Source organism: Nestor notabilis, unplaced genomic scaffold (assembly GCF_000696875.1).
Source record: "Nestor notabilis isolate BGI_N333 unplaced genomic scaffold, ASM69687v1 scaffold15997, whole genome shotgun sequence".
In the NCBI taxonomy this organism is placed as follows: Eukaryota; Metazoa; Chordata; class Aves; order Psittaciformes; family Psittacidae; genus Nestor; species Nestor notabilis.
In genome coordinates, this window is record NW_009935275.1 from 30500 (window position 1) to 52239 (window position 21740).

A 21740-nucleotide genomic window follows, 5' to 3' on the forward strand; every position below is an offset into this window, starting at 1 on the left:
GGAATCCTAGTCTGCTGTGAGCACAGGTTGCTAAGAAAAGAGAAGTAGACAGCTGTTAGAAGGCTATCAGAGCAATTCAGAATGGCAGTGATAGGAGGGTGATTAGCTCCCACATCCTCTTTCCTCGTTATCATTAAATGATGGCTTACTGTTAACATGTTGTTCTTTCATGATAAGCGACTATTGTAATTTTCTGACTGAAAAATCTGAGACTAGTTTAAAATGTGTAAAAGATCACCCATATGGTGCACCTTTTAAAAACATCCCTTACTTCAATAGCTTGTACCACTTTGTTTGCCTACTAAAATATGTCCTTGAAGAATAAGTATATACACTTAGCATGTGGCAGCTGCCAAATAATAGGATCTATTTCCCACTAAAACTGTCATTGCATTGATAGTAAGTGTCTTGGGAAATGTGCAGAAAAGAACTGAAGCAGAGCTCAGGGCCCCACAAACCTGCTCACCTACCAATTAACCTCTGGTCATGCTTCCTTAAGTTACCTTAAGGTTACCAACTAACTTGTGCTTCTTTTAACATCAGTGACTCCTGCAGTCTTGAACAGCACAACACTTAGTCTATATTTAAGCTCAATAAAAGCTCAGAAACAAATTGCTCTTCATCTGATGGGCTTTTCCTCTAATTTGGTGGCAGTTTCTAGGACATTCCTCTGTGCCCAAGCTCTTTGAAATATGCAGTTGCAGGTACTCTCCATTTAAAAAGCAGAGGGCAGGTGGGTTCCTCCTCTTTAATTCCAACTGCTTAAAGATCTTACCACAGAGGGGTGAGCCAGACAGGGCAGAAAAGATGATCTAGGGTAGGGGTTGCTCTAACCACTGTGTCAAATGTGTCACTGCACAGAAATAAATACAAAGTTCTGTAAATTTTAGAGCTTAGTTCCAATATAGTTTCTTAAAAATAAGGTTATGTTTTTGCTTCCTCTGAATAGGAAACAGTAATTTTCCATTCTACAAGGAATACAATGATAAACCACACCAAAGCTGAATGACTAGCTAAAATTAACTGAGCTCACTGAGTCATAGAAAGCCTTCTATTTATGACATGCTGACCCTATTCTACAAAGTGATATGCCTAAACTTATGGTAGTAAATAAGCAAGAATGAAAAAGTCACATTACCTGAGATGCCATCCATTCTGGGCCCGTAATTAAATAATCCTCCAATTCTGTAAGTGTACAGAAATATATGGTATAAGACAAGTATTTGAGGGGAAGAGAGAGACTATAGATAACATTAGATTATACAAAAATTATTTCAGCAAAGGCTTCACAGGCAAGAAGTTAAAAACTAAAGTCAGGATCCTGTTTGCAAAATACAACAGTACAGATAAGAACGAATAATTGAAGTACAGTCATTTGACGAAAGACTGCTGAGAAGAACTATGCAAATAAAGGCAAGTATGCCTTATCACAGAAAAGGCATATGCAATTTTGCAACACCTGATGGTATACAGAGAAAGCAAGACATGAGGGAGTAACTCACTTTTGTGGTATCATTTTATTCTTTAGCAATAGTAAAACAGTTCTCCAAGTGAGGACTGACTTCTCAGGAAGGCACCGAAATTGTGCTGGGGTTAAAGGGATTCATTGCTGGAGGAGTGCTGGAACTGGTGAGGGAGATCCAGCCAGTTGGGTAGAGCAGGGACTTCAGTGGAAATGGAACTAATGCTGTACAGCTTCTGGAATGGCCTAAGTTTTTCTATACAACTAATGCACACCTTTTCCCCTTGCCAGCCTCTGCAACAGTTCTCTCTTCTAGTCTGTAGAACTATTGCATGAGCTATACTCAGACTAAATTGAGGGACAGAAACATGAAATACATTCTGGCAGATTTGGAGGGAAGGGAGGAATAAAGATGTTACTGTTGTTCTAATATAATAAGGAAGGGGGATTATTTTCTGTATAATATTGTATGACTGCAATATAATTTTGCTTTCAGGCCTCAGTATTTCCTTGTGACAAAGCTCAAGAGAGGTGGTTTATTTGGTGCATGAGTATTTGATTAATGGTGAACACAAACAAGTGAACACTTAAGAGAGATATGAACAAGATAGAAAAAAGAATCATCATCAAAATACAATTCTTTCAAGAAGGAAGTTAAAATGAGATAGAAGGTTTAACCTGAACATCAAGGAAGATGCAGACAGAAGAGTCTTTCAGTACTCATGGAATCATTTAGGTTGGAAAAGACCTTTAAGATCATGAAGTCCAACTATCAACCTATCACTGCCAAGTCCAGCACTAAATCACGTCTTTTAAATCCCACCAGGGATGGCGACTCCAACACTTCCCTGGGCAGCCTGTTTCAATGAAAACTTTTCATTTAATGAAACCCTGTTTCATTTACCCTTTCAGTAAAGAAATGCTCCCTAATATCCAATCTAAACCTCCCCTGGTGCAAATTGATGCTGTTTCCTCTCATCCTATCACCTGGGAGAAGAGACCAACACCCACCTTACTATAACCACCTTTCAGGTAGTTGTAGATGAAAATACTGAAACATAGATGCTTCTCATTTTGAAGTACAGAGCGTCCAAGTAACATGAAAATGATTCTGCATGTAAAGGGGATAAGGTTTTTTGCCTTTTTTTTTGGTTTTTGTTTTGTTTTGTTTTTTAATCTTCCAACATCAGTCATTCAAATTCAGTGAGCTTTTGGCTGAATAATCTATGTTTTTCCAGTTATATATAAAGAACAGATAATTAGAGAAAACTTACTTTGAAAAAATAAAGTATCTTAATATTCAATTCTAATACTTCCTTTTATATTTCAGGGTGCAAGTTGAATTCTATATGAATGAAAATACATTTAAAGAGAGACTAAAGCTCTTCTTCATCAAAAACCAAAGATCAAGTAAGCAGTTGGATTAATTTCTGTTAAGCATAATTGTGATACTTTGAGTAGAATCCAGTTCCACTGAAGGCAACAGCAAAGTTATCATTGATTTTCTTCTGAGCTAAAATTTTATCCCACATAGGAGTCAATTTTACATAATATGTAAAAATACATAATGTGACATTACAATGCTCATTGACAAGCCATGACCTTATGTCTAGGAAATCAAATAGCCTCTAAGATACTGGAGGAAAAAAAGCTGCAGAAGTACCTAGTTTTTTTTGAAGTGTTCAGTTTTATTAAGTATTCCAAAAGAAATTTTAGAATTGAGCTCTATTAAAAAAAAAAATCCCACAATGTGGAAAGGAAGCTAATGGGAAGGACATACCTCCTTCTCCTGAACATGATACCATAGGCCATCATATAAGAGAATAACATGGAGGGACTAAGATACTAATCTTTTTAAATACGTCCATGCAGCTGGTCCAAGGGGACGGAGCATGGTGTATTATCAAATCTTGATTAGACCAGTGGAGTTCATAGCTAGGGAAGAGCAGCAACTGACTTAAATTTTCCTCCATGTCCAAGTAGCAGGATTGAATTTGCCTCCATTTGTCCTGCACCTCAAATTACAGTAGTTTCATACATAAAAGTTTTGGAATAGAAAGAATACATTTTGGCCTTTGTAATACAGTTAAGATGGCTCCATGGCTCTGTGTCTGAGAAAGGACAGAAGGGAGAAAAGAACAAACTACTTTTTTTGGGGTGGGGGGTTGGACAAAATGACCTCCAGACATTTCTTCCAATCTCAACTGTTCTGAGATTCATTAGAGATAAGTGAGTTTAACTAGATTTACATTTTAAATTTAATTAATTGCACTACAGCTTCTCAAATGATTTTAATTCCCTTCTACTTTTCTCCCTGTGACTGTATATGCCTTTTAAGTGTGTTATATCTTTATAGCCATTGACTTCTGACATCACTAATGTAGTGTGTAATGGAGTAAGACACAAAATAAAAAAGCATCCTAAACTAGAAAGGAGTATTACTTCTGGCTAGAAAGGCAGTCTGGGAAGCTGTGAGTAATACATAGCCTTTTTGTTTCTGATCTAGTCCACAAAACAGGGAGCTGATAAACTCTACCTACTTAGAACATCTATGAAGTTATGACTTGACTTACTAATCTCTTTTTACTCTAAGAAGGCAAGGTTCTGAATAGTACCTTCTTGCTTAAGTGAAAGATTTTTGTCCCTACTTAGATCTTAGCAAGATTAAAAAAATATGTATATACAGATACATATTTTGATGGCAGAACTGCTGATCCCGTACAGATAAAAATACGTAAATTTATGATCATCAGCTCAAAAATTACCCATAAGTTAGTCAGTATGAATTCATGGCCATTCCTTTGCCAAGTGTGTACTCTTCTGGCTAAGTATATTAAGAGAACTGTAATAAGTTACGGTCCTGGGGCATCTCTGCTAAGTTTTGATTGGGTAAGTGTGATATATGGGTCCAAAGGACTGGAATGATATGGAAGTTTATTTGAAATAAGAAAGAGAATGGTAAGCAGCTGTTAATTGATCCTATTAGAGATAGGTTCATGCTATAGACAAGCAGCACAAGAATTTTCCTGTTTAGCTTGCTTGATAATTGCGCGAAAAATTCAGATTCTGATGAATTTTCCTACGCAGTGCTGCCATGCAGAGCCAAGATAAATTTTACAGAAGCATGCTGTGTTTTTGCTTAACAAATAAAAACACATTCAAGAGTTCTTCCTGTAGACAGCTAGTAGAGACATTGTCATTATGGGCACCTTCTTTTCCTGACAGGTCCTCAGGAGAGGACTCAAAGGAAAACTCTAAAATAAGAGGCATATTTCTTCTACTGTTGAGTTATGGAGCCAGTCTGCAGAAAGCAAGTTGGAAATGAGTGTGCTTACTGTACTTACAGCAGCATATGGCATGGGCATGGCATTTCCCACTACAACCCCACAAGCACTGCTACTGGTTCTCATGCTACAAGAAGCTTAACCAACAGTTAGACATTAAATAAGGCAATTTTCAGGAGAAAGAAACAAGAAATACAGCAAAATTATTACTGTACTGAATGAGAAAAAAAAATATAAAAATTAAAAATCCCCAAACCAATGCATTCAGAATTAGCAAGTTCAGTCAAACAGATCTTGGTTATCGTCCAAATACTCACAACCAGAATTCCCCAGAATACAATCCCTAAAAATCTTCTGCCAGGATAGTAACCTGACACTCATTCCAGGTGTACTCATTCAGTCGTCCATTGAAACTGGATTCTGTTGCCTAGTGGCCTTGGGGAATTGATAAATAAAGATACTACCCTTTAGATCTTAGTGTTCAGTGAGAGCACTGAAAACCTTCCTTCACATACTAAAGATATGATGGCTATCACTGAGGAAATAATTGGCAATATATCAGCAAATTTTCTGCTGGTATAACTAAAACTACACATGTTCACCAAACAATTTCTGCTAATCCTTAAGACTTCACAAGTGAATTTAACACATCAGAGTGCAGTATCACGTGGTTTTGACAACCAGAGCAGTCACCTTTAGAATTTATATGAATTTGCTAGAGAATACTATTCTGATCTAAATTGTATACAGACCAGTAGCATGAAATATAAACTGGTTCATTCATTATTCTGGTTTTGGAAGTATTTGTATAAACTGGTAAAACAAGCCTTCATCTATATCTAATGTTAACCTAACTTTCACTCAAGCTTCTGCAAGCACACATCTAATTAAGTTCAACCAGTGCATGAAAAGCATTTTTCAAAGGTGTCAGCCAACCACCTCTCCACAAAAAACCCCACCACACACACTTAAAAATATTCGTATATATAAAGAGAGAGGGGAAAATAAAAAATTAAAAAAAATACTGGTATGACTTGCCTGTACTTGCCAAGATCACACATCGCTTTATCACAGCCCAGAATAAGACTCGAAGGGAAAAAATAAATGAAGCTTCAGTTCAGTGAAGAGGGAATAAATGATAACCATCACCAGGATATAAGTTATTAACACTATATTTTGATTCAACTCCTAAAGCCAGCTGCTGCTTATATGATTTTGGTAAAAACCAAAAATGTTAGAGATTTATGAGAAAGGAATAACAGAAGGTGATCGTAAAAACTTCAGCTGCTATCTCTGTCACTTTTGCTTTGATTTAAAGCATCTCTCTAAAACAGAGGTTTAATTTCCTAAAATGTTTCTAAGAGAGTCATCAAGAATTTATAATAAAAGTGAAAGTCACAGTCAGTGACCGGTGAATTTGAATGTATCACTCTGTACTTAAAAATGCCTGAAAAAAAATCTAGGACTTGTTCAAGCTGAGAAGGAAACATTAATGTTTGACATGGTTATATTTATTTCACAAAACAAACAGATTTTGAACTGTTAGCAATTTCTTCCTCTTCTAAAGAAGACAAAAGATGCAACACCATGGTTACGTGACAATCTTACTGAACAATTCATAACTGGATAAGACTCTATGGCTGATGTAGCTAAATACAAGTTTCAGGCACCAGTATCAAAACATAGACATACTCTGTGCAAATGACCCTGCTACTTGAACAATCTGGCTGTGAATGGAAAAGAAGAAACTAAGTCAAGCAGAGCACGTTGATCCACTGACAGCATGTAAAATAGAGGACAAAAATAGTCAGCCAGCAAACATAAACATGAAACACTTTCTTTGTAACCAAGTAATAAATGAAAAGCTATTTTAAATGCCTTGTCTAGTGACTGTACCCTCTTTCCCATATTTGTAATCCTTGATCTCTATGGCAGTGGAATAAATGCATTTCTTCCAACTCACAGGTGACATTCCAACTATGAGGCTACAGAAGATTTCAACCAGAGAAAGTAGTTATTTGGTAGTTCTACGTTAATTATTACAGGGGTGACCAAATATGCTCCCTTTGACAGCACATCCTATTTCTAAAGGCTGAGGCATATAGAACTAGGAGAGGTGACCTTCTGAAACAGGATAGACTTGAAGCCTTTCTTACATATTTGTATTGTAATAACCAACCCAATCACATGTGGTAAAAAGCCTAGCATATCACCTTACTTTATATATAACCCAATCCATGATATGCACTATCCATCTATGTTAAATACAACCCTTGGATGAAAGCATATTTGTTGGGAAAACCCTGCCTTATATTCCGTGGGAAACAGCCACTCCTGTGGAGATGCACTTTTAGGCATAGCTAGGAATAGTCTATGGAACTTATCTGAATACATAAGTAGTTCTAGATCTTTCACTACTAAGATTTCAGAATGAAGAGTTTAAGACAACAGGCAGGAACATGGGCCCTTTGTACTGATGTAGGTTTTAATCAGAAAAGCATTATTTTCTTCTTGCATTTAAGCCAACAGATAGTTGCAAATGATGGTTTGAAACCAGGCCATTGTCAATGCAGAAGTGTTTGACACCAACCTTAACATTTACACAGCTAAAAACTAGAAAAAACAAACATAGACTTTTGTACTTACCTATGAAAGTTAGACAACATAAAACTGGTAAAGAAAGAGAAATCTTGGTGGGCTTTTCTTGTTTGTTTGGTGTTAGGTGTTTTTTTGAGGGCTGGGAGGTGTGCATTCATTTTGTTTTCAAACATTATCTGCTCTTCTTGTTGTTATGGAAACCATTCATACTCCCGCAGACTTCCACAAAAGGTTAGTACAGACAAACAATTCATGTTTTCTTCAGCAACAGCTCAACCCCAAACCCCATAGCATTACCCAAGAAAAGTACTGAGGTTCTTCCTAATCAAATAACTTAACAACACACTTACCTTCTACAACCCCTAAATCCATTCACCACCCCAACCCCTTCCTTCATGTTGGGTAATAAATAGTCTGTGGCTAATTACTCTTGACAGGAGAGCAGGAATCACCAGGTTAATGTTCACAAACCTAATTGCCAATAACAGCTGTGGGACTTCTCATGGTCAGGGCCACAGGATTTTAACCCCTAGTTTACAGATTACAAGATTCTGTAAAAGTCCATTCAGTTCTCATGTGATAACTGCAACTTCACAGTTAAAGATAGTAAGCAGTGTTGTGCAATAAACCTTAAAATTTCTTTCAGCAAGTGTATGGTAGAATATTTAGGCATCTATTTTCTATTTTTTAGTCTTTGCTGTATTTTGTGTTTTAATGGGAGGGGAACTAGTAGATATGAAAGGTGATTTATCAGTTTTACCTGAAAGGCATTTGTTTTGAACTTAGGACTGGGTATAGTCAAAAAGTATGTGATATTGCCATAAGATAATTATGGCTCATTCCTTAAAAGAGAATGTATGCACACAGCTTTGGGTATGCATAATGACGCTGTAGTTCTTAAAGCACAGAAATAATCATATTGAGTTCAGCAGACCCTGATAATGTACTTGCAACACCACAGTAAAAGGTACTATCTTTACTATGATTACGTGCTAATGAAGCCACATCTGTGTAAAACTCAGTCAGTCAGTGGTATTCTGCTTTGGACAGAAGGGTCGAACCATGCAAAACTGGATTCTCAGTTCACCAGATTGAAAAAAATGATTGCTTAAAGTGACCTCCCACCACTTGACCTTAGTCAACTGACAGTTTTAACTTTATTAGTGAATGAAAACTTAAAATCAAGAATTAGATACGAACATCTACACTGGCAAAAATTTAAGACTATTGAATTTAATAACAAGACCAAAAATTTAAACTCTAATCCTCTGACTGCAAAATCTGAAATACAAAAGGCCAACAGTACCACTGTAGTAGATGATGGCTCCAATTAGCACTGAAATAAATTGCCCATGTGATAGAAGCAAGAGTCCATGTGATCCCGTTGAAGGAATCCTGTCTTTACCCCATAGACCTATGTTTTTGGGAAGTGTAGTGTTTCGCGATAGCAGTTATGATACATTGTTTCAGCTAGAACATTTCAATATCCACATAGTCTGTAGAACAAGTTGTTGTTTCAGTTTGGTTGTGTGTTCAGCATGACTTTCACATGCCCTGACTCCTGGACGCATTAAATAACTAAATTAAGTAATTAAATAGCTACAGTTTCGTATTTTGTAAGTTGGGATAGTATGAATATATTCTGTATGAGAATCTACTGCATGAAGACTTCCAGATATGAATATTCAAATACTTGCCATGGTATATCCTCTGCCTATGGCTGAAAGTGTATCTTTGCATCGCTGTATCTTGCCTCTGAAATACTGTATGTAATTCTAGTTCCCCTTTTTAAGACAGTAAACTTGTAAAACTATAAAAGATGCAAAGAATGACATCAGGAAAGATGAATGGCATAGAATAGCTTTCAAATGACTGAGTAGTTCTTTACATTAAAACTGACTGAGTCTTACCCCAGAGATTTCTGGAACCTAGAAAGGGCATGTCATATGCATATCTGACAGGCTTATTCTTTATGTTCTTCTGTGTGATACACCAATCACCCATATCAGGGACAGGTTAGTGGTTAGGTCAACCTTTGCTTTGTTGCAGCTTGGCTATTCTAGTTCTTTTTAGATTTACCTTAAAAGTGGATGAAACTGTAAAGGACCCTAATTTATTTCTGTATTTTCTTTTTAAATAGGTCTGAGAATACGATTATTCAATTTTTCTCTCAAGCTACTAAGCTGTTTCTTATACATAATTCGTGTGCTTCTGGATGATCCCACACAAGGACTTGCATGGTAATGTTTGTGGATTTTTTAATTTTTATTTCAGCTCTGAAAGCATTGTTTAACTTATTAGAAATTAATTTAATGAACATTTGATATTCTCTTTACAGGGATTTGGTTTTATGTCTTACAGATGTTTTGAAAGAATTATAAAGCTAGTCTTACTTTGTAAATGGAAATAAGAACTAAATAGGAACTAAAGTAACAATATTCTTTTTTCACTTTAGTGCTAAAATAATCCTGTCTTTGCTCAGATGCTGTGCATGAGATATAGTTGTGCAAGCATATATTTTGGTGGTACTATTTCGTAACATTTCTATGTATCATGTTTCTGAAAATAAAACTGAAAATATCTGGTTGCCAGTTCATGCAACAATAGTCTTAAGATTTTACTTAAATAATTTTACTGAAAACCCCAAACCCTGGAAACAGTCATACAAATGCATGAAACTGAGCTTTCATGCAGATGACGTTGATAATAATTTTCTAGCCCTCTGCTTTCTCTAAACACGTAGAAGAGAGGGAGACAAAAGTACATTCTACGCTCGTGATGACCTATGGTCACAATGTGTGATTTCACACGCCTACAACTGTAAGGATTCTATATGGGTCAGGTATTCTATATAGGTCATTGGGTACTCTGCCTTTGTTTTGGTTTTTTGTTTGTTCATGTCTTATACAATCAACCACCAATTGTAGAAGAAATTATATTTATAATATATACAGTCCTGTACTTCAGTTGTATTTTTACCCTAGATATACTGAATCTTCTCAATTTTAAATGCTAATAAGCACCACACTATTGTGCTTTCACTTGATTTGATTCTGTTTGCCTTAAGTATTGAAAGAAACAAAGCACAGATTAAATCACTAAGCTTGAGACGATAGAACTAACACTTTTCATGCAATATTAAGCAAAGGACCAGGTATGACTTCTAATTTCAATATTTGAAAATCGGTTAAACTTAATAAGGGTAACACTGTAAGTAGTACACAGGAGGAATACTGTATTTTATAAGAATCAAATTAAAGCAAAGTGAGTAATAACAGCTTTACTCAGCAGGGCATAAGAGAAGGATGTGTGAATGGGAAGTATAGAAGATGCATTTGAGAAGTTTTTTTGTTAAAATTTATGGTACACAATCAGAGCATCTGAAAAAGGGTCAGAAAAGAAAAAGTAATCTCACTGGAAAAGAACTTCAATAACCTGTTTTTTGACTCCACATGTGTCTTAGAATGATTCTTCAAGGAGAGGAAATATGTAGGGAGTAAATGAGCAGTAAAGATTTCATAAAACCTTTAACACTGATGGAGAAGAGAAAATCCATCCTTAGCGATTTAGGCATAGTAGCACAGCAACTCAAAGACTTGAAATTTTAGTTAATGACATTTTCTGGCATGAAGAAGCTGCTGACACTGTTTTGTTATGAGGAATCTAGTAAGCCCAAATGAGCATTTTATATTGCAAGGTTATGTCTGAGTATGCAGAACAGATTAGAACATCAGCGCTTCTGCCAGAGGTATGCTTCGATGCTTTTGTATTCATATGCAAAGATTTTTCTGCATCTTGCAGACTACTTAGTTCCCAAGACCTTTCCTGACATGTTCCTTCAATCTAAGGAACAATGTTTGACAATTCACCAGCCAGAGACCATATTTATATTTTCACTATGTATTGATCTCTTTTGATGTGTTGACTAGTATGTTCTATCTCTCTATAACATTCTTCTGGCTGCGAAGTTTCAGATCAGTCACTTCTGCATGCTGAGACCCTAGTTTTAGAAGCTGTCTATGCCAGAAAACCCATCTCTGTGCCCAAATGTTATCCCACTAATGTCAGTGGTTTTACTCATAGAGATCCTGAGAGCTTGATACCTAAACTAGTGTCATAAAGCATTCTTAAAAATGGAGTGTTACGGAAAAACATCTTTTCTAGATGCTGTGTCACACCCTAAAGAAAGAAACTACTCAGTGTACTGAGGGCATGGCCACAGAAAACATAATCACCTTGTTTTTTAAGTGACAATCCTGTGAGGAATGCTTTCCATCACAGACTCCCCCTGCAGATTTATTTCCTGGTTTTCAGAAATGCCCACAGAGGTTAATATCTTTTATTTACTCCTTCAGGCACAGCAGATGTACAGGGAAGAGCTTAAGACATAAAGCATCCTTATTAATGCATGCTATTTAGCACCTGTCCCTCTCATAGCCAGTAAAAAATACAGCATTTACTAATGTGTGGTCTGCAGATCCTCTTCTTCTGATCTTGCTATCCCAGGACAAACAAGGATATTTTTCATCATTTACACAAATATATATTCCCACATCCTTACATGAGCATCCGAAGAGAAGATTTGTGCCAGCAATTCCAGGCAAGATAACAACACATACATAAAGCTAGTTATTTTACATAGATGTCACCAGTTTCTTATGTGAATTACTGCTACATGAATCTTCAGCCCTCCTCACATCCTTACAAGAGGATATAAGCTGTAGATTGGTGCAGTCTTTCCTGTTGAGAGTGTGGCAGGCATATCTGCTCTTTCTATCCCAGCCTATCCATATGACAGGATTTGGAGTATCTCTGGATCTTCATATTTATTGTGTACTTAGTTCAGCTTTTGAAAGTATGATTTGTTATTTTGTTTTTAAATTGGAACACCTTTGAAAATAAATCTTAAAAAAAATGTAACCTGAATTGCTTCGTAGTCCTTTATCTACAGATACAGAACACATACAGAACTACTTCCTAAAAGTTATTTTACTTTAAAAAACATCTACATCCATTACCTAGGGTTTCAAACTATTGCATGCATTTTATAGAACACTTAATAATGTAATTAATAACCCTTTCCTCTCATATGTTTTTATAATCATGTTCCCAAATACATTTGCTAATGAAAATGGACTTTGCATGATGGAATGACAACTATCAGTAAGGAATTAAACTGGAGATGTTCCAATCAAAACTACACACCTGGAGCGATTGATTGGTGAGTTCCTAATTTAAAAAAGCAAACCAAAAATCCACATAATGGTGGGAAGGGTAGGAAAACACGAAGCCAAATCCATTTCCATCTGGAATAGTGGCATTTTAATAGTGATGCATATAATAGTGGCATATAATAGTGATGCTTCCATAATCCTCAAGAAGTTCTGTTTCTCTGAATATTTAAAACTGCCTTTAATATTTTCATTGTTTCAGTGATTGATCAGATGCTCTTGCAAGATCTGAATTCTATCAGTGTTTATACCTTGCTGAAAAAAATGGATGGTCTTACTTGAAAAACAATTAAGACTAGTGGTAAATGATTACCAGTAAACTACTGTGCCAGATTCCAGTAGTACTGTATTAAGTGCCCATTATCATTGAGTTTAGTAAATGCTAAGGGAACATGGGATTTTTCCAAGATATCACAGCCCCTATGAGTTAGGTAACATTTTTATTGTTGCTAAGATAGCAGAAAGTTCACACAAAAGAATTGTGAAATTTAGTTTTCCTACCACAAAGAATTATTCCCCTGCATCTCTAGAATCAAAAGCAGAAACTGATTTATAATTTCTGGAATCATAGGGCATGGAGTTGCAACCAGTGAAGCCACTAAAAGATTTTGGTGTTACTGGTTTTGGACTACTCCCATGGGAACTCAATGACTGGCTCTGAACAAGAAATACAAGCAATGTCAATACTCAGTAGAAAGCTACTAATTAAATATTTTTATTACTGAGATTTATTTTTTCTTTAAATAAAAATTTCCTCTAATTTCCATTCAAATGTACAAATTTCTTCCTTTATTTTGTTCCAAACATTATTCAGATTTTGATTAATTTCGTATTTATTTTCTCGTTGTAATGAACAGGTCTCCTATTATTTGGGTGAATCGAAGCTTGCCTTTATGGGGATTACAGGTGATATTTAAATGGCCAATTTAACTCTTTCCATTTAATGGCTGTAGACAATATTGGTTTACTGCATTTTAGTTATGTTAAAGGATACTTGGAAAACTTGGTATTAGCATGGAAATCTACTTGATGACCAAGTACAACAAAAGCATGAAGTAAAGATAAGTTGAGCTACCTGATGTAAATTTATATGGCTTTAGAATAGGAAGTATTAATACTTATAACAAAATACTGTGGAGTTAAGATAGCCTTTTGTCTTAGAATTATCAAGCTCTGTTGAGTCAAATAGTCACTGTTTGGTCCAGTGATGGGTTTAAATTTCATAATTGCTTATGACTAGCTTTGGACATGTTTCATGAGCTTTCGTGTTAAATACACTAGAAAACTAGAAGCCTACATGTTTAGAGGAATATGTTACAAAAGATGCACTACATCAGTGCTTTGTGGATCTTGGATATCTTTTGAAGTTTCTTGTTCCGTCCTCATTGTCCTGAAGCCTGCTCATTTTGGGAGCACTTTTTTTTACTCGTAGACAGCGCTGTGGGAATTCTCCCTGTGAAATGTGTTTTTGTTTTACTAAGAATTCCTTAAGCTTCCATAATGGTTATACCATTACGTCACCATGCTTAGTGGAATTCCATTACAGTGGTTTGTACCCCTGTGTAATATACAACTTTACCAAGGGAGGAACATCTTGATGAAAACATCTTTGAATTCTTTGCTTAAAGTATGTTCAGTTTGAATAAATTTTGACCTGGACATTCAGATGAATGTATTCAATTTAATTAAAAAATACTGTCAGTTTTATTTGCTTATGGTTACAGTCTTATTCTAGTAAGTTTATTTGATAAACACAGGTGTTTATACATATGTGTATGCATGTATATATACACATGCATTCAAAGTAGGATATATACAATAGTTGCAAAGAAAGATTTGTTTTTATTTGAGATACAGCCTGATTTTATATAAAACAGTATTTGGAGAAACAGATATTCCAAATAGGTATTCACAAATCCCAGGGGGATTGTGGAGTCTCCCTCTCTGGAGACATTCAAACCCTGCCTGGATGCGTTCCTGTGTAACCTGCTCTTAGGTGGCTCTACCTTGGCAGGGGGATGGATTATCTCTAATATGTCCAATCTTGGAGATGATCCCCAGAGGTTCCTTCCAACCCTAATGATACTGTGATTTTGACTGCATATTAATAATTTTCCAATTCATAGTATCTTTTTTTTTAATTCTAGATGATGATATTGCGTGCAAATAATGTACTCCACTGAGTTTTCAGTAGTAATGACCATTAGTTTAAAATCAGAAATCCCGAGCTTGTTTGGCATCAGGCTCCAGCTGAATTTGTACATCTTCATGATAGAATATTCTCATGATATATATTAAAATACAAGTATTTGCTGTGCAAAGGACTTAAGTAAGTTTTGTGATTATTTTATATGTATAAATTTTTAAGTAATTTTTTTTTACTACTTGGTATTTGATTATTTAAATATTTTTAAATTACACAGTGGATACACTACTTATAATCTAAATTAAGGCTGATAAGGTGATCTCAGTTGCATTTAAATATTAAAATCAATAATGATTCTTCTCTATCATTTGTGCTGTTTTCAACTTTCCAAATTATACACAGCAAGAAAAGTGGTTGTTTTTCCACACATTTATAACATCTTTACAGAAAAGTAAAGAGCTGACTAGCTTCCATTATTTACAGCTTCCTCCTTCGCTCTCTATCTTGTGAAAAGATCTCAGTACCTTTTAGGAATAGACAACTGAAACTTGAGACTCAATCTGGCAGACTGTGTATGGAGCTCTCTAAAACCATGGAAAGGCCACCCTGTAGGCTCTCTGGAGTGTTGTAAAAGAGCCGTGAGGCTGAAGTCAGTCTGCGCTTTAGTCAGAAAAACAACAATATTTAAGCTTCATGCTAAATGTTGCTAGTTGAGATGGTTTCAGAGGATGCATGGAAAAGCTGTTTTTTATTACCTTTTACATCTCATTGTCATGCCTAATGTCATCTGTTCTTTGGAAGCCAGTATTAATACACATATTTTATCACTTAAGGTTTCTGTGGCTTTAATAAGTCTCTTTGAAACTCTGCTGCTGAGTTATCTAAGCTACAAGGTAAGTACTTTCAGTTACTTTTAGGCATAATTCATCACAACATGTAACTGAGTTAAATGTTTCAATATAAAATCCATGTGCCTGCATTTGTGCCCACATGGAGGTACAAGCAGGAAGTTGAAAAAAACACACATGTAGAGGACAGCATATTGTCACGGGCAGCCCTGTGCATATTTCCCAAATTTATGAGCAAATGCTAATATCTAGAGAGTGGAAGTCAGAAATGAAATTTTCACTTTTTCCATTGTCCTCTAGCACGTTGTAATTTGAAAACACATTCTCAAAAGTGACCTTCATTTTTGGATGCTGATTTTAAAGTGCACAGATTTATCTCTATCCATAATGCAACGGACATGATTCTCACTGATGTCAAACTGTAGCTACTCAGTATCTATAACTCAAGTTGTAGGCCTCTAAAACCACACACCAAAAACGTAGGCTAAGACAGTACTTTCTTTAAAAAAAACCCAACAACAACTGAAAAATGGGAACCTACATACTTAAATTATTCATCTCTCTGATGCTATTGGAACACCCTTGTAAAATGCCTTGAAATCATCTGATGTGAATACAATACGTTTTTGTATTTGCATTCTCCTTAAAAAGTTATATTTTCCTAATATTTTAATTTTCTTCATTACATTTTGTTCTGTGCTATCGTAGTGAGTTTTAGGTGCTCTGCATTTTTAGTGTCTTCAGGAGAACAATACTAAAATCACTTACCAAAGTAAATATGAAAAGACTTGGTTTCTAAAGCTAAAAATATCTTAACGCATATATTCAGTAGCTCTCAGAGCCACCACTGAAGTGAGAGAGTTGTACTTTAGTGTGCTTATCAAGCGATTATGGCATAAATGTTTTCCCTAGCGCCCAATATTGCTAAAAGGCTTAAGACTGTCTGCTGCCTAAAAATTATTCTTCTTAATCCTTTTAGCATATACTGTTTAGGTGTTGGGGGTTACAAATGCAAACCAATTATAGGCAGAAGCAATCAAAAATTAACACATCTAATACCAAAACAGTAACGAGCAATCAGTTTACACTCTTCCTGAGTTTATTGAGTAGCATTTTATCCCTAACCATTCTGCTTGTGGTCTGCATCAATTTCAGTGAGTACAGAAGATGAGAGAAATACTGACAAGTCAGCCCCCAGAAGTCACTTATTAGTGTGCAATGGGTGTAAAGCTCTACTATGCTGATTTGCTGCATATACCTGTCATTGAGGCAATTTTATGATTGCTGTATTTCCACTCCTCATAATGGAATTAGAGTAATGTAAGGAAGAATAATAGTACTGAAATGCACTTCGGCAATCCACCTGATGCAAACACCTTCTTCCCTCTGGTCCTGTCCTCTTAGTTACAATCTGGAAATGTCATCATAGAGCCATTTACCCCAGTTTTACACAAGTCTCTGGAAGACAAGGCAGCTGATATTTCGCCCACTGTAAGGCCTTTCTGCAAAGCCAGGATGACTGAAAGAGCGTTGGTTCATGTAAATCTATGACAGATTACTTATTTCATGCCAACATTTCTAAAGCTTTTACAGCGTAGGCACAAGTCAGGACAAGCCAGAAAGAAAATAAGAAAAAGATGATTGTGTTTGCATTTGTGTGCACATTGCTAAGATTTCAGAAACCTGTAAAATAAATAAAGCAGTCATTTCAGAGAATACTCCAAGGAATTTACCTTTCTGATACCTGGTTGAGGACACATGAGGAATGATTCAACATGCAGAATAGTAAGAACATAATAGTGTGTCATCCTACTAGGATACATTGAATTTGCATTTTTTGGTTGCTTTTATATGGGGAGGAATGCGAAAACTGTAGCACTGTATTACACTGCTGATCACTTGAGTCCAAGAATAAAGAATTTACAATCTGCATTCTCACAGCTTAACCCATATACGTGAGGGTTTGCTCTTGGCCAAAATTCTGGAAGATGTCTACATTAGAAATTTCCATTGCCAAAATTCGTCACAGACATCTGGCAATCCTACTATATCTCTGGCGCACAGGCAGTCTTAGCTGCTTTTATCAGTACCATACATTCTCACTGTAAAAGGCAGTTCTGCAGAAGACACAATGCATTTTTATGTAGAAGCCAGAATCTTACATCTGGACAGATCACTATGTACCTGGCGCATATTCGCACATGTATTTAGCCTGCACAAGTAAATTCTGTGACATTTCTATATTGCAGAAAAGAAAGCTCTTAACAGTTAACAATGAAGAAATTAGTGAAAACACAGAATGGGGCAGTTGGGTAAATCATATTTTCTTTTGATTTTACTATTCCTACAAATAAAACCTCAGGTTACAGTTTTGTAATTTCACTTCTGTTTACAGGGCTGCTTATCACATAAAATATATAAGATTATTCAAATCAGTCTAACTCTCCCCAATTAAAATTATGTGGAAGACAGTTATCCTTGCCCCATAGTTACATCTTCCAGATGTGAAAAAGTAAAAATAGGAAAAGACTTTTATATGCTATGGAGCTTGTATAAGTGGTTATATCGGATACTTATTTTACCAGGAAAGATTAATATGTCATTTCAAGGGAAAATATAATGCTGTACTGTGCATTCTTGTATTATTCCCATATATGCACTACATTGTTATTGCGTTACCTATGATGGAGTTTTGATATAGAGAGTTAGAAAAGCTGTAAGTCATCGAATTTTAAATACCTGATTTTAAAAATGTATGGATTTTCATCCTGACATTTAATTATTCACAATCACTGCTCAGGTGTGGAAAAGAAATAGTATTATCCCCATGCTGTAACTAGCAGCAAGCAGATTAAAAGATCAGTACCACTTTCATTGAAATATGCAGAAAGACGTCTTAATTTCATGTAAGCAAGATCAAGTTTCAAAAAGCCCTGGTACTGAGGTGTTTGTGGCAGAAATACAGAACTTTGTTCTGGTAGTCCTAACTGAATTATCTCCCTTACTTCTCTCTCCAAAACAGTTGGGAAAGAGAAAATATAAAGTAAAGATAAAAGAAGACAAATGCAGAGGAGCGAAGGACTCACTATAGAATAATGCTATCTTTCCCAAACTTAACTGCATTCCTCTTTTTAGTACTTAATAAATTAGTACCTTAATAGCAGATTAGAATTAATAAAAAGAAATATCCAGACCTCTGTGACAAACATGCAGAGGCTAATGAAACAAGAGAAAACAAGCTGTTTGTTTTCCTTTGAAAAATACAAGATATTTGCATTCCTCTTTTGCTTTATATTTTGCTACAAAGTTCTATCAGAAGGTTGTACAGACAGTGAGTCATCATTCGTAACAAATATGAGTATGGACTACAGGTTAGTCACCTGTGCACAGAGGTAACCAAAACAATAGGTTTGATGGGAAGATCTTCTGAGCAGGGCGTGTTCTTTGGATATATGTCTCTGCAACTCCTACACTGTACTAGGGCTTTGTCTCTACTTTTTAGACACTGCAAGACAATAAGCATTAAGGTAAGGAAAACTTTAGCAAGATCAAAAGCTAAAGCATTCCAGCAGAGAGTTTTAAAGATTTAAAGGCTTATAAGAAAAAGTAGAAATAGTCGTAGATAAAAGACTATCCAGCAGGGTAGTCTGCTACTTCTCTGAAAAGTCACTGAAAAGTGAAAATTATTAAAAAGATAAATTCCTTAGGACAGGAACCTTATCCCCTTATCTGTGTGTCAGTATGCATGTAAAAATTAAAGTAAGCTAACCTTTCAAGAATGAAAAAGTAGAAACAAAATGTCTGTGTATGATTCCAAGGTACCTAAAAATGCAATAGAAGAAAACAGGAACATGTTATTCACTGAAAAAAAATGAAAACTTAATTTAATGATGCTCTTCATTAGCTGAGAGAATGAGTTGACTGGTTAATGCAATTAGAATTCGTCATTAGAGCTGTCTTACTAACTAGGTCACAGCAAGGAAATATATGGTCATATGGAAACAGAGAACTGCTCAAGTGAATATATATAGATTTAAAAGTATATATTTTTACCTGTGAGGTACATTACGATAAGCAGTAAGAAAAAATAGGCTAGAGTGGTTCTATATTCTATATTCACATTTCACATATGTGTTTAAATCTGAGATGAATGATCTTCCTGAAATTCTGCTAGTGGGAAAGGCTCCATATGTGGCACTGGAATATTGCATATATTTCTCATCAGAACTGTATGTAAGCCTGCTGTGACATGGTGTTTTTTTCTTTCTTTTCTTTGAAGGGAAATATCTGGGAACAAATTCTGAGAATACCTTTTCTCCTGGAAATAATTAATGCTGTCCCTTTCATCATCACGGTAAACACATTTGAATTAATACATTTTCTTACTGCACTGTTGTAGCTGCACAAGCACCCTTAATTTTTATTGAAGTAAATTTGAATCTTATATGAATGACAAATTTCTGCCTGTGGGAACAGAAAGTTGTCAACAAGAAGATAGGTTGCTTCTTGAATGAAGTAATAATGCTTGCCTCATCCTCCCCAGTAGGGGACAAACAAAATCAAAATGCTCCAACTTAAGCTATAGCATAATCAATAAGATAAACCAGCTAGACATAAAAATCTAAGAATCTCTGAAAACTGTCTGTCCTTATTTTATCAGTTTACCTTAAATACAGTTAATCACAAAGGAATAAAAGATAGTATTTAAAACCATATCTCACACTAGAACACACATTAATAGTATTTTCCAAAAAACACATTAAGTATTTTTCCCAGGTGTTTCATTGTTGCTTAAATAGAAAAGCTCTATTCTTGATTAGAAAAGCTTTTAATGAATTTGTTAATTTTTCTTTCAGATTTTCTGGCCAGTCCTAAGAAACCTGTTTATTCCTGTATTTTTAAATTGTTGGCTGGCAAAGCATGCTTTAGAGAATATGATTGTAAGTATGACAAAGGAAGTACATTGTCTTTAGTAGGTCGTTGTCAGTAGACTCCATTGTCCAACTTCAATAGGAAGCCAACCAGATCTGTATTTAGATTATACAAATGGGCAAGCATTGCTAAAATGCTTTTGGCATCAAAATTAGAAAAAATTAAGACGTCAAGTGAAATCTCAATTAGCAAAAATTGTTACTGTGCCAATAAGGGAAAGTTGGAATGGCTGGATCTTTTGCTATCTTCCATTCATACACAATTGCAGGGAACTCAATGCCTTAATTGGTCCTTGCAGCCTGTAATTTGTGAGCTAGACATGAGCAGACAGACCTTAAGGCAGCTTAGAATAGTATCAGAATTGTGCCAGGATGAACAAAGAACTAGTTAAATGATCACAGAATCACAGCTGGCTCTTTTGCACCCTTCTGTATGATCAGCAAATTCCAAGTGCATTTGAATGACTGCATTTTATCAGGGCACTAGATAATTCTTCTATAGAATCAGCTCATGCCTTACTAATTAAAAACCCAAATTAACACCTGTTTTCCATTAATATAGAATGATCTTCACAGAGCCATCCAGCGCACACAGTCTGCAATGTTTAACCAAGTCCTCATTTTAATATCTACCTTATTGTGTCTTATCTTCACTTGGTAAGTGGCCAAACCCCCTTTGTTTTTATTATATATATTGGCTTTTCTTCTTTACTACATGGTGATAAAACAGGCATTGTGGAAAGCATGCACTGAAATAAGACAGTAATATACTTGCAGTGAAAGTGTTAACTAGCACCTGGTACTACTGGGGTCTTGATACACTGGGTTTGGAAACAATGTGCATGAATGGGAAAGGGAATCATTCTCACTCTAAGGAAGGAAATAGAGATGATGATGCAAAAACACAGGAGAAAGGAGTGGAGGAAAATTCACATATGTACCAAAAGCACAATCTCAGCAGAAAAGTCATTCAAATTTGAAGAGTACCAACAGAAGTACCCATACTAAGGTCACCTTCCTCTGGTATGACAGACAAAATAAAATAGGCCAGATCTCAGCCTTATCACTGATGACCAAGTCAGGTTCCCATAAGGAGTACAGGTGACAGCTGCTAATAATCTAGATTTTAGAAATGAGTGGATGGTAGGTTCAAAAACCAAAATGTGTTATTCTGAAGAAGTTTTTGCTGCAAGACCTTGAAAACGTAAATTTATAGGAGTCTGGGGAGTATGGAGAAAAA

General features: G+C 35.6%; 1 protein-coding gene across 1 annotated transcript; it reads left to right on the forward strand.

The window, feature by feature from the left end:
• Positions 1-2792: 2792 nt before the first annotated feature.
• Positions 2793-21157, forward strand: LOC104408232 (potassium channel subfamily T member 2-like; the record flags this gene model as incomplete). The annotated part of the gene is made up of 8 exons (XM_010017771.1): positions 2793-2872; positions 9485-9584; positions 12509-12565; positions 13433-13481; positions 15555-15614; positions 19849-19923; positions 20426-20509; positions 21063-21157. Coding segments are annotated over 8 exons (600 nt in total), but the record flags the coding sequence as incomplete, so codon positions are not given.
• Between the last annotated feature and the right edge of the window lie 583 nt (positions 21158-21740).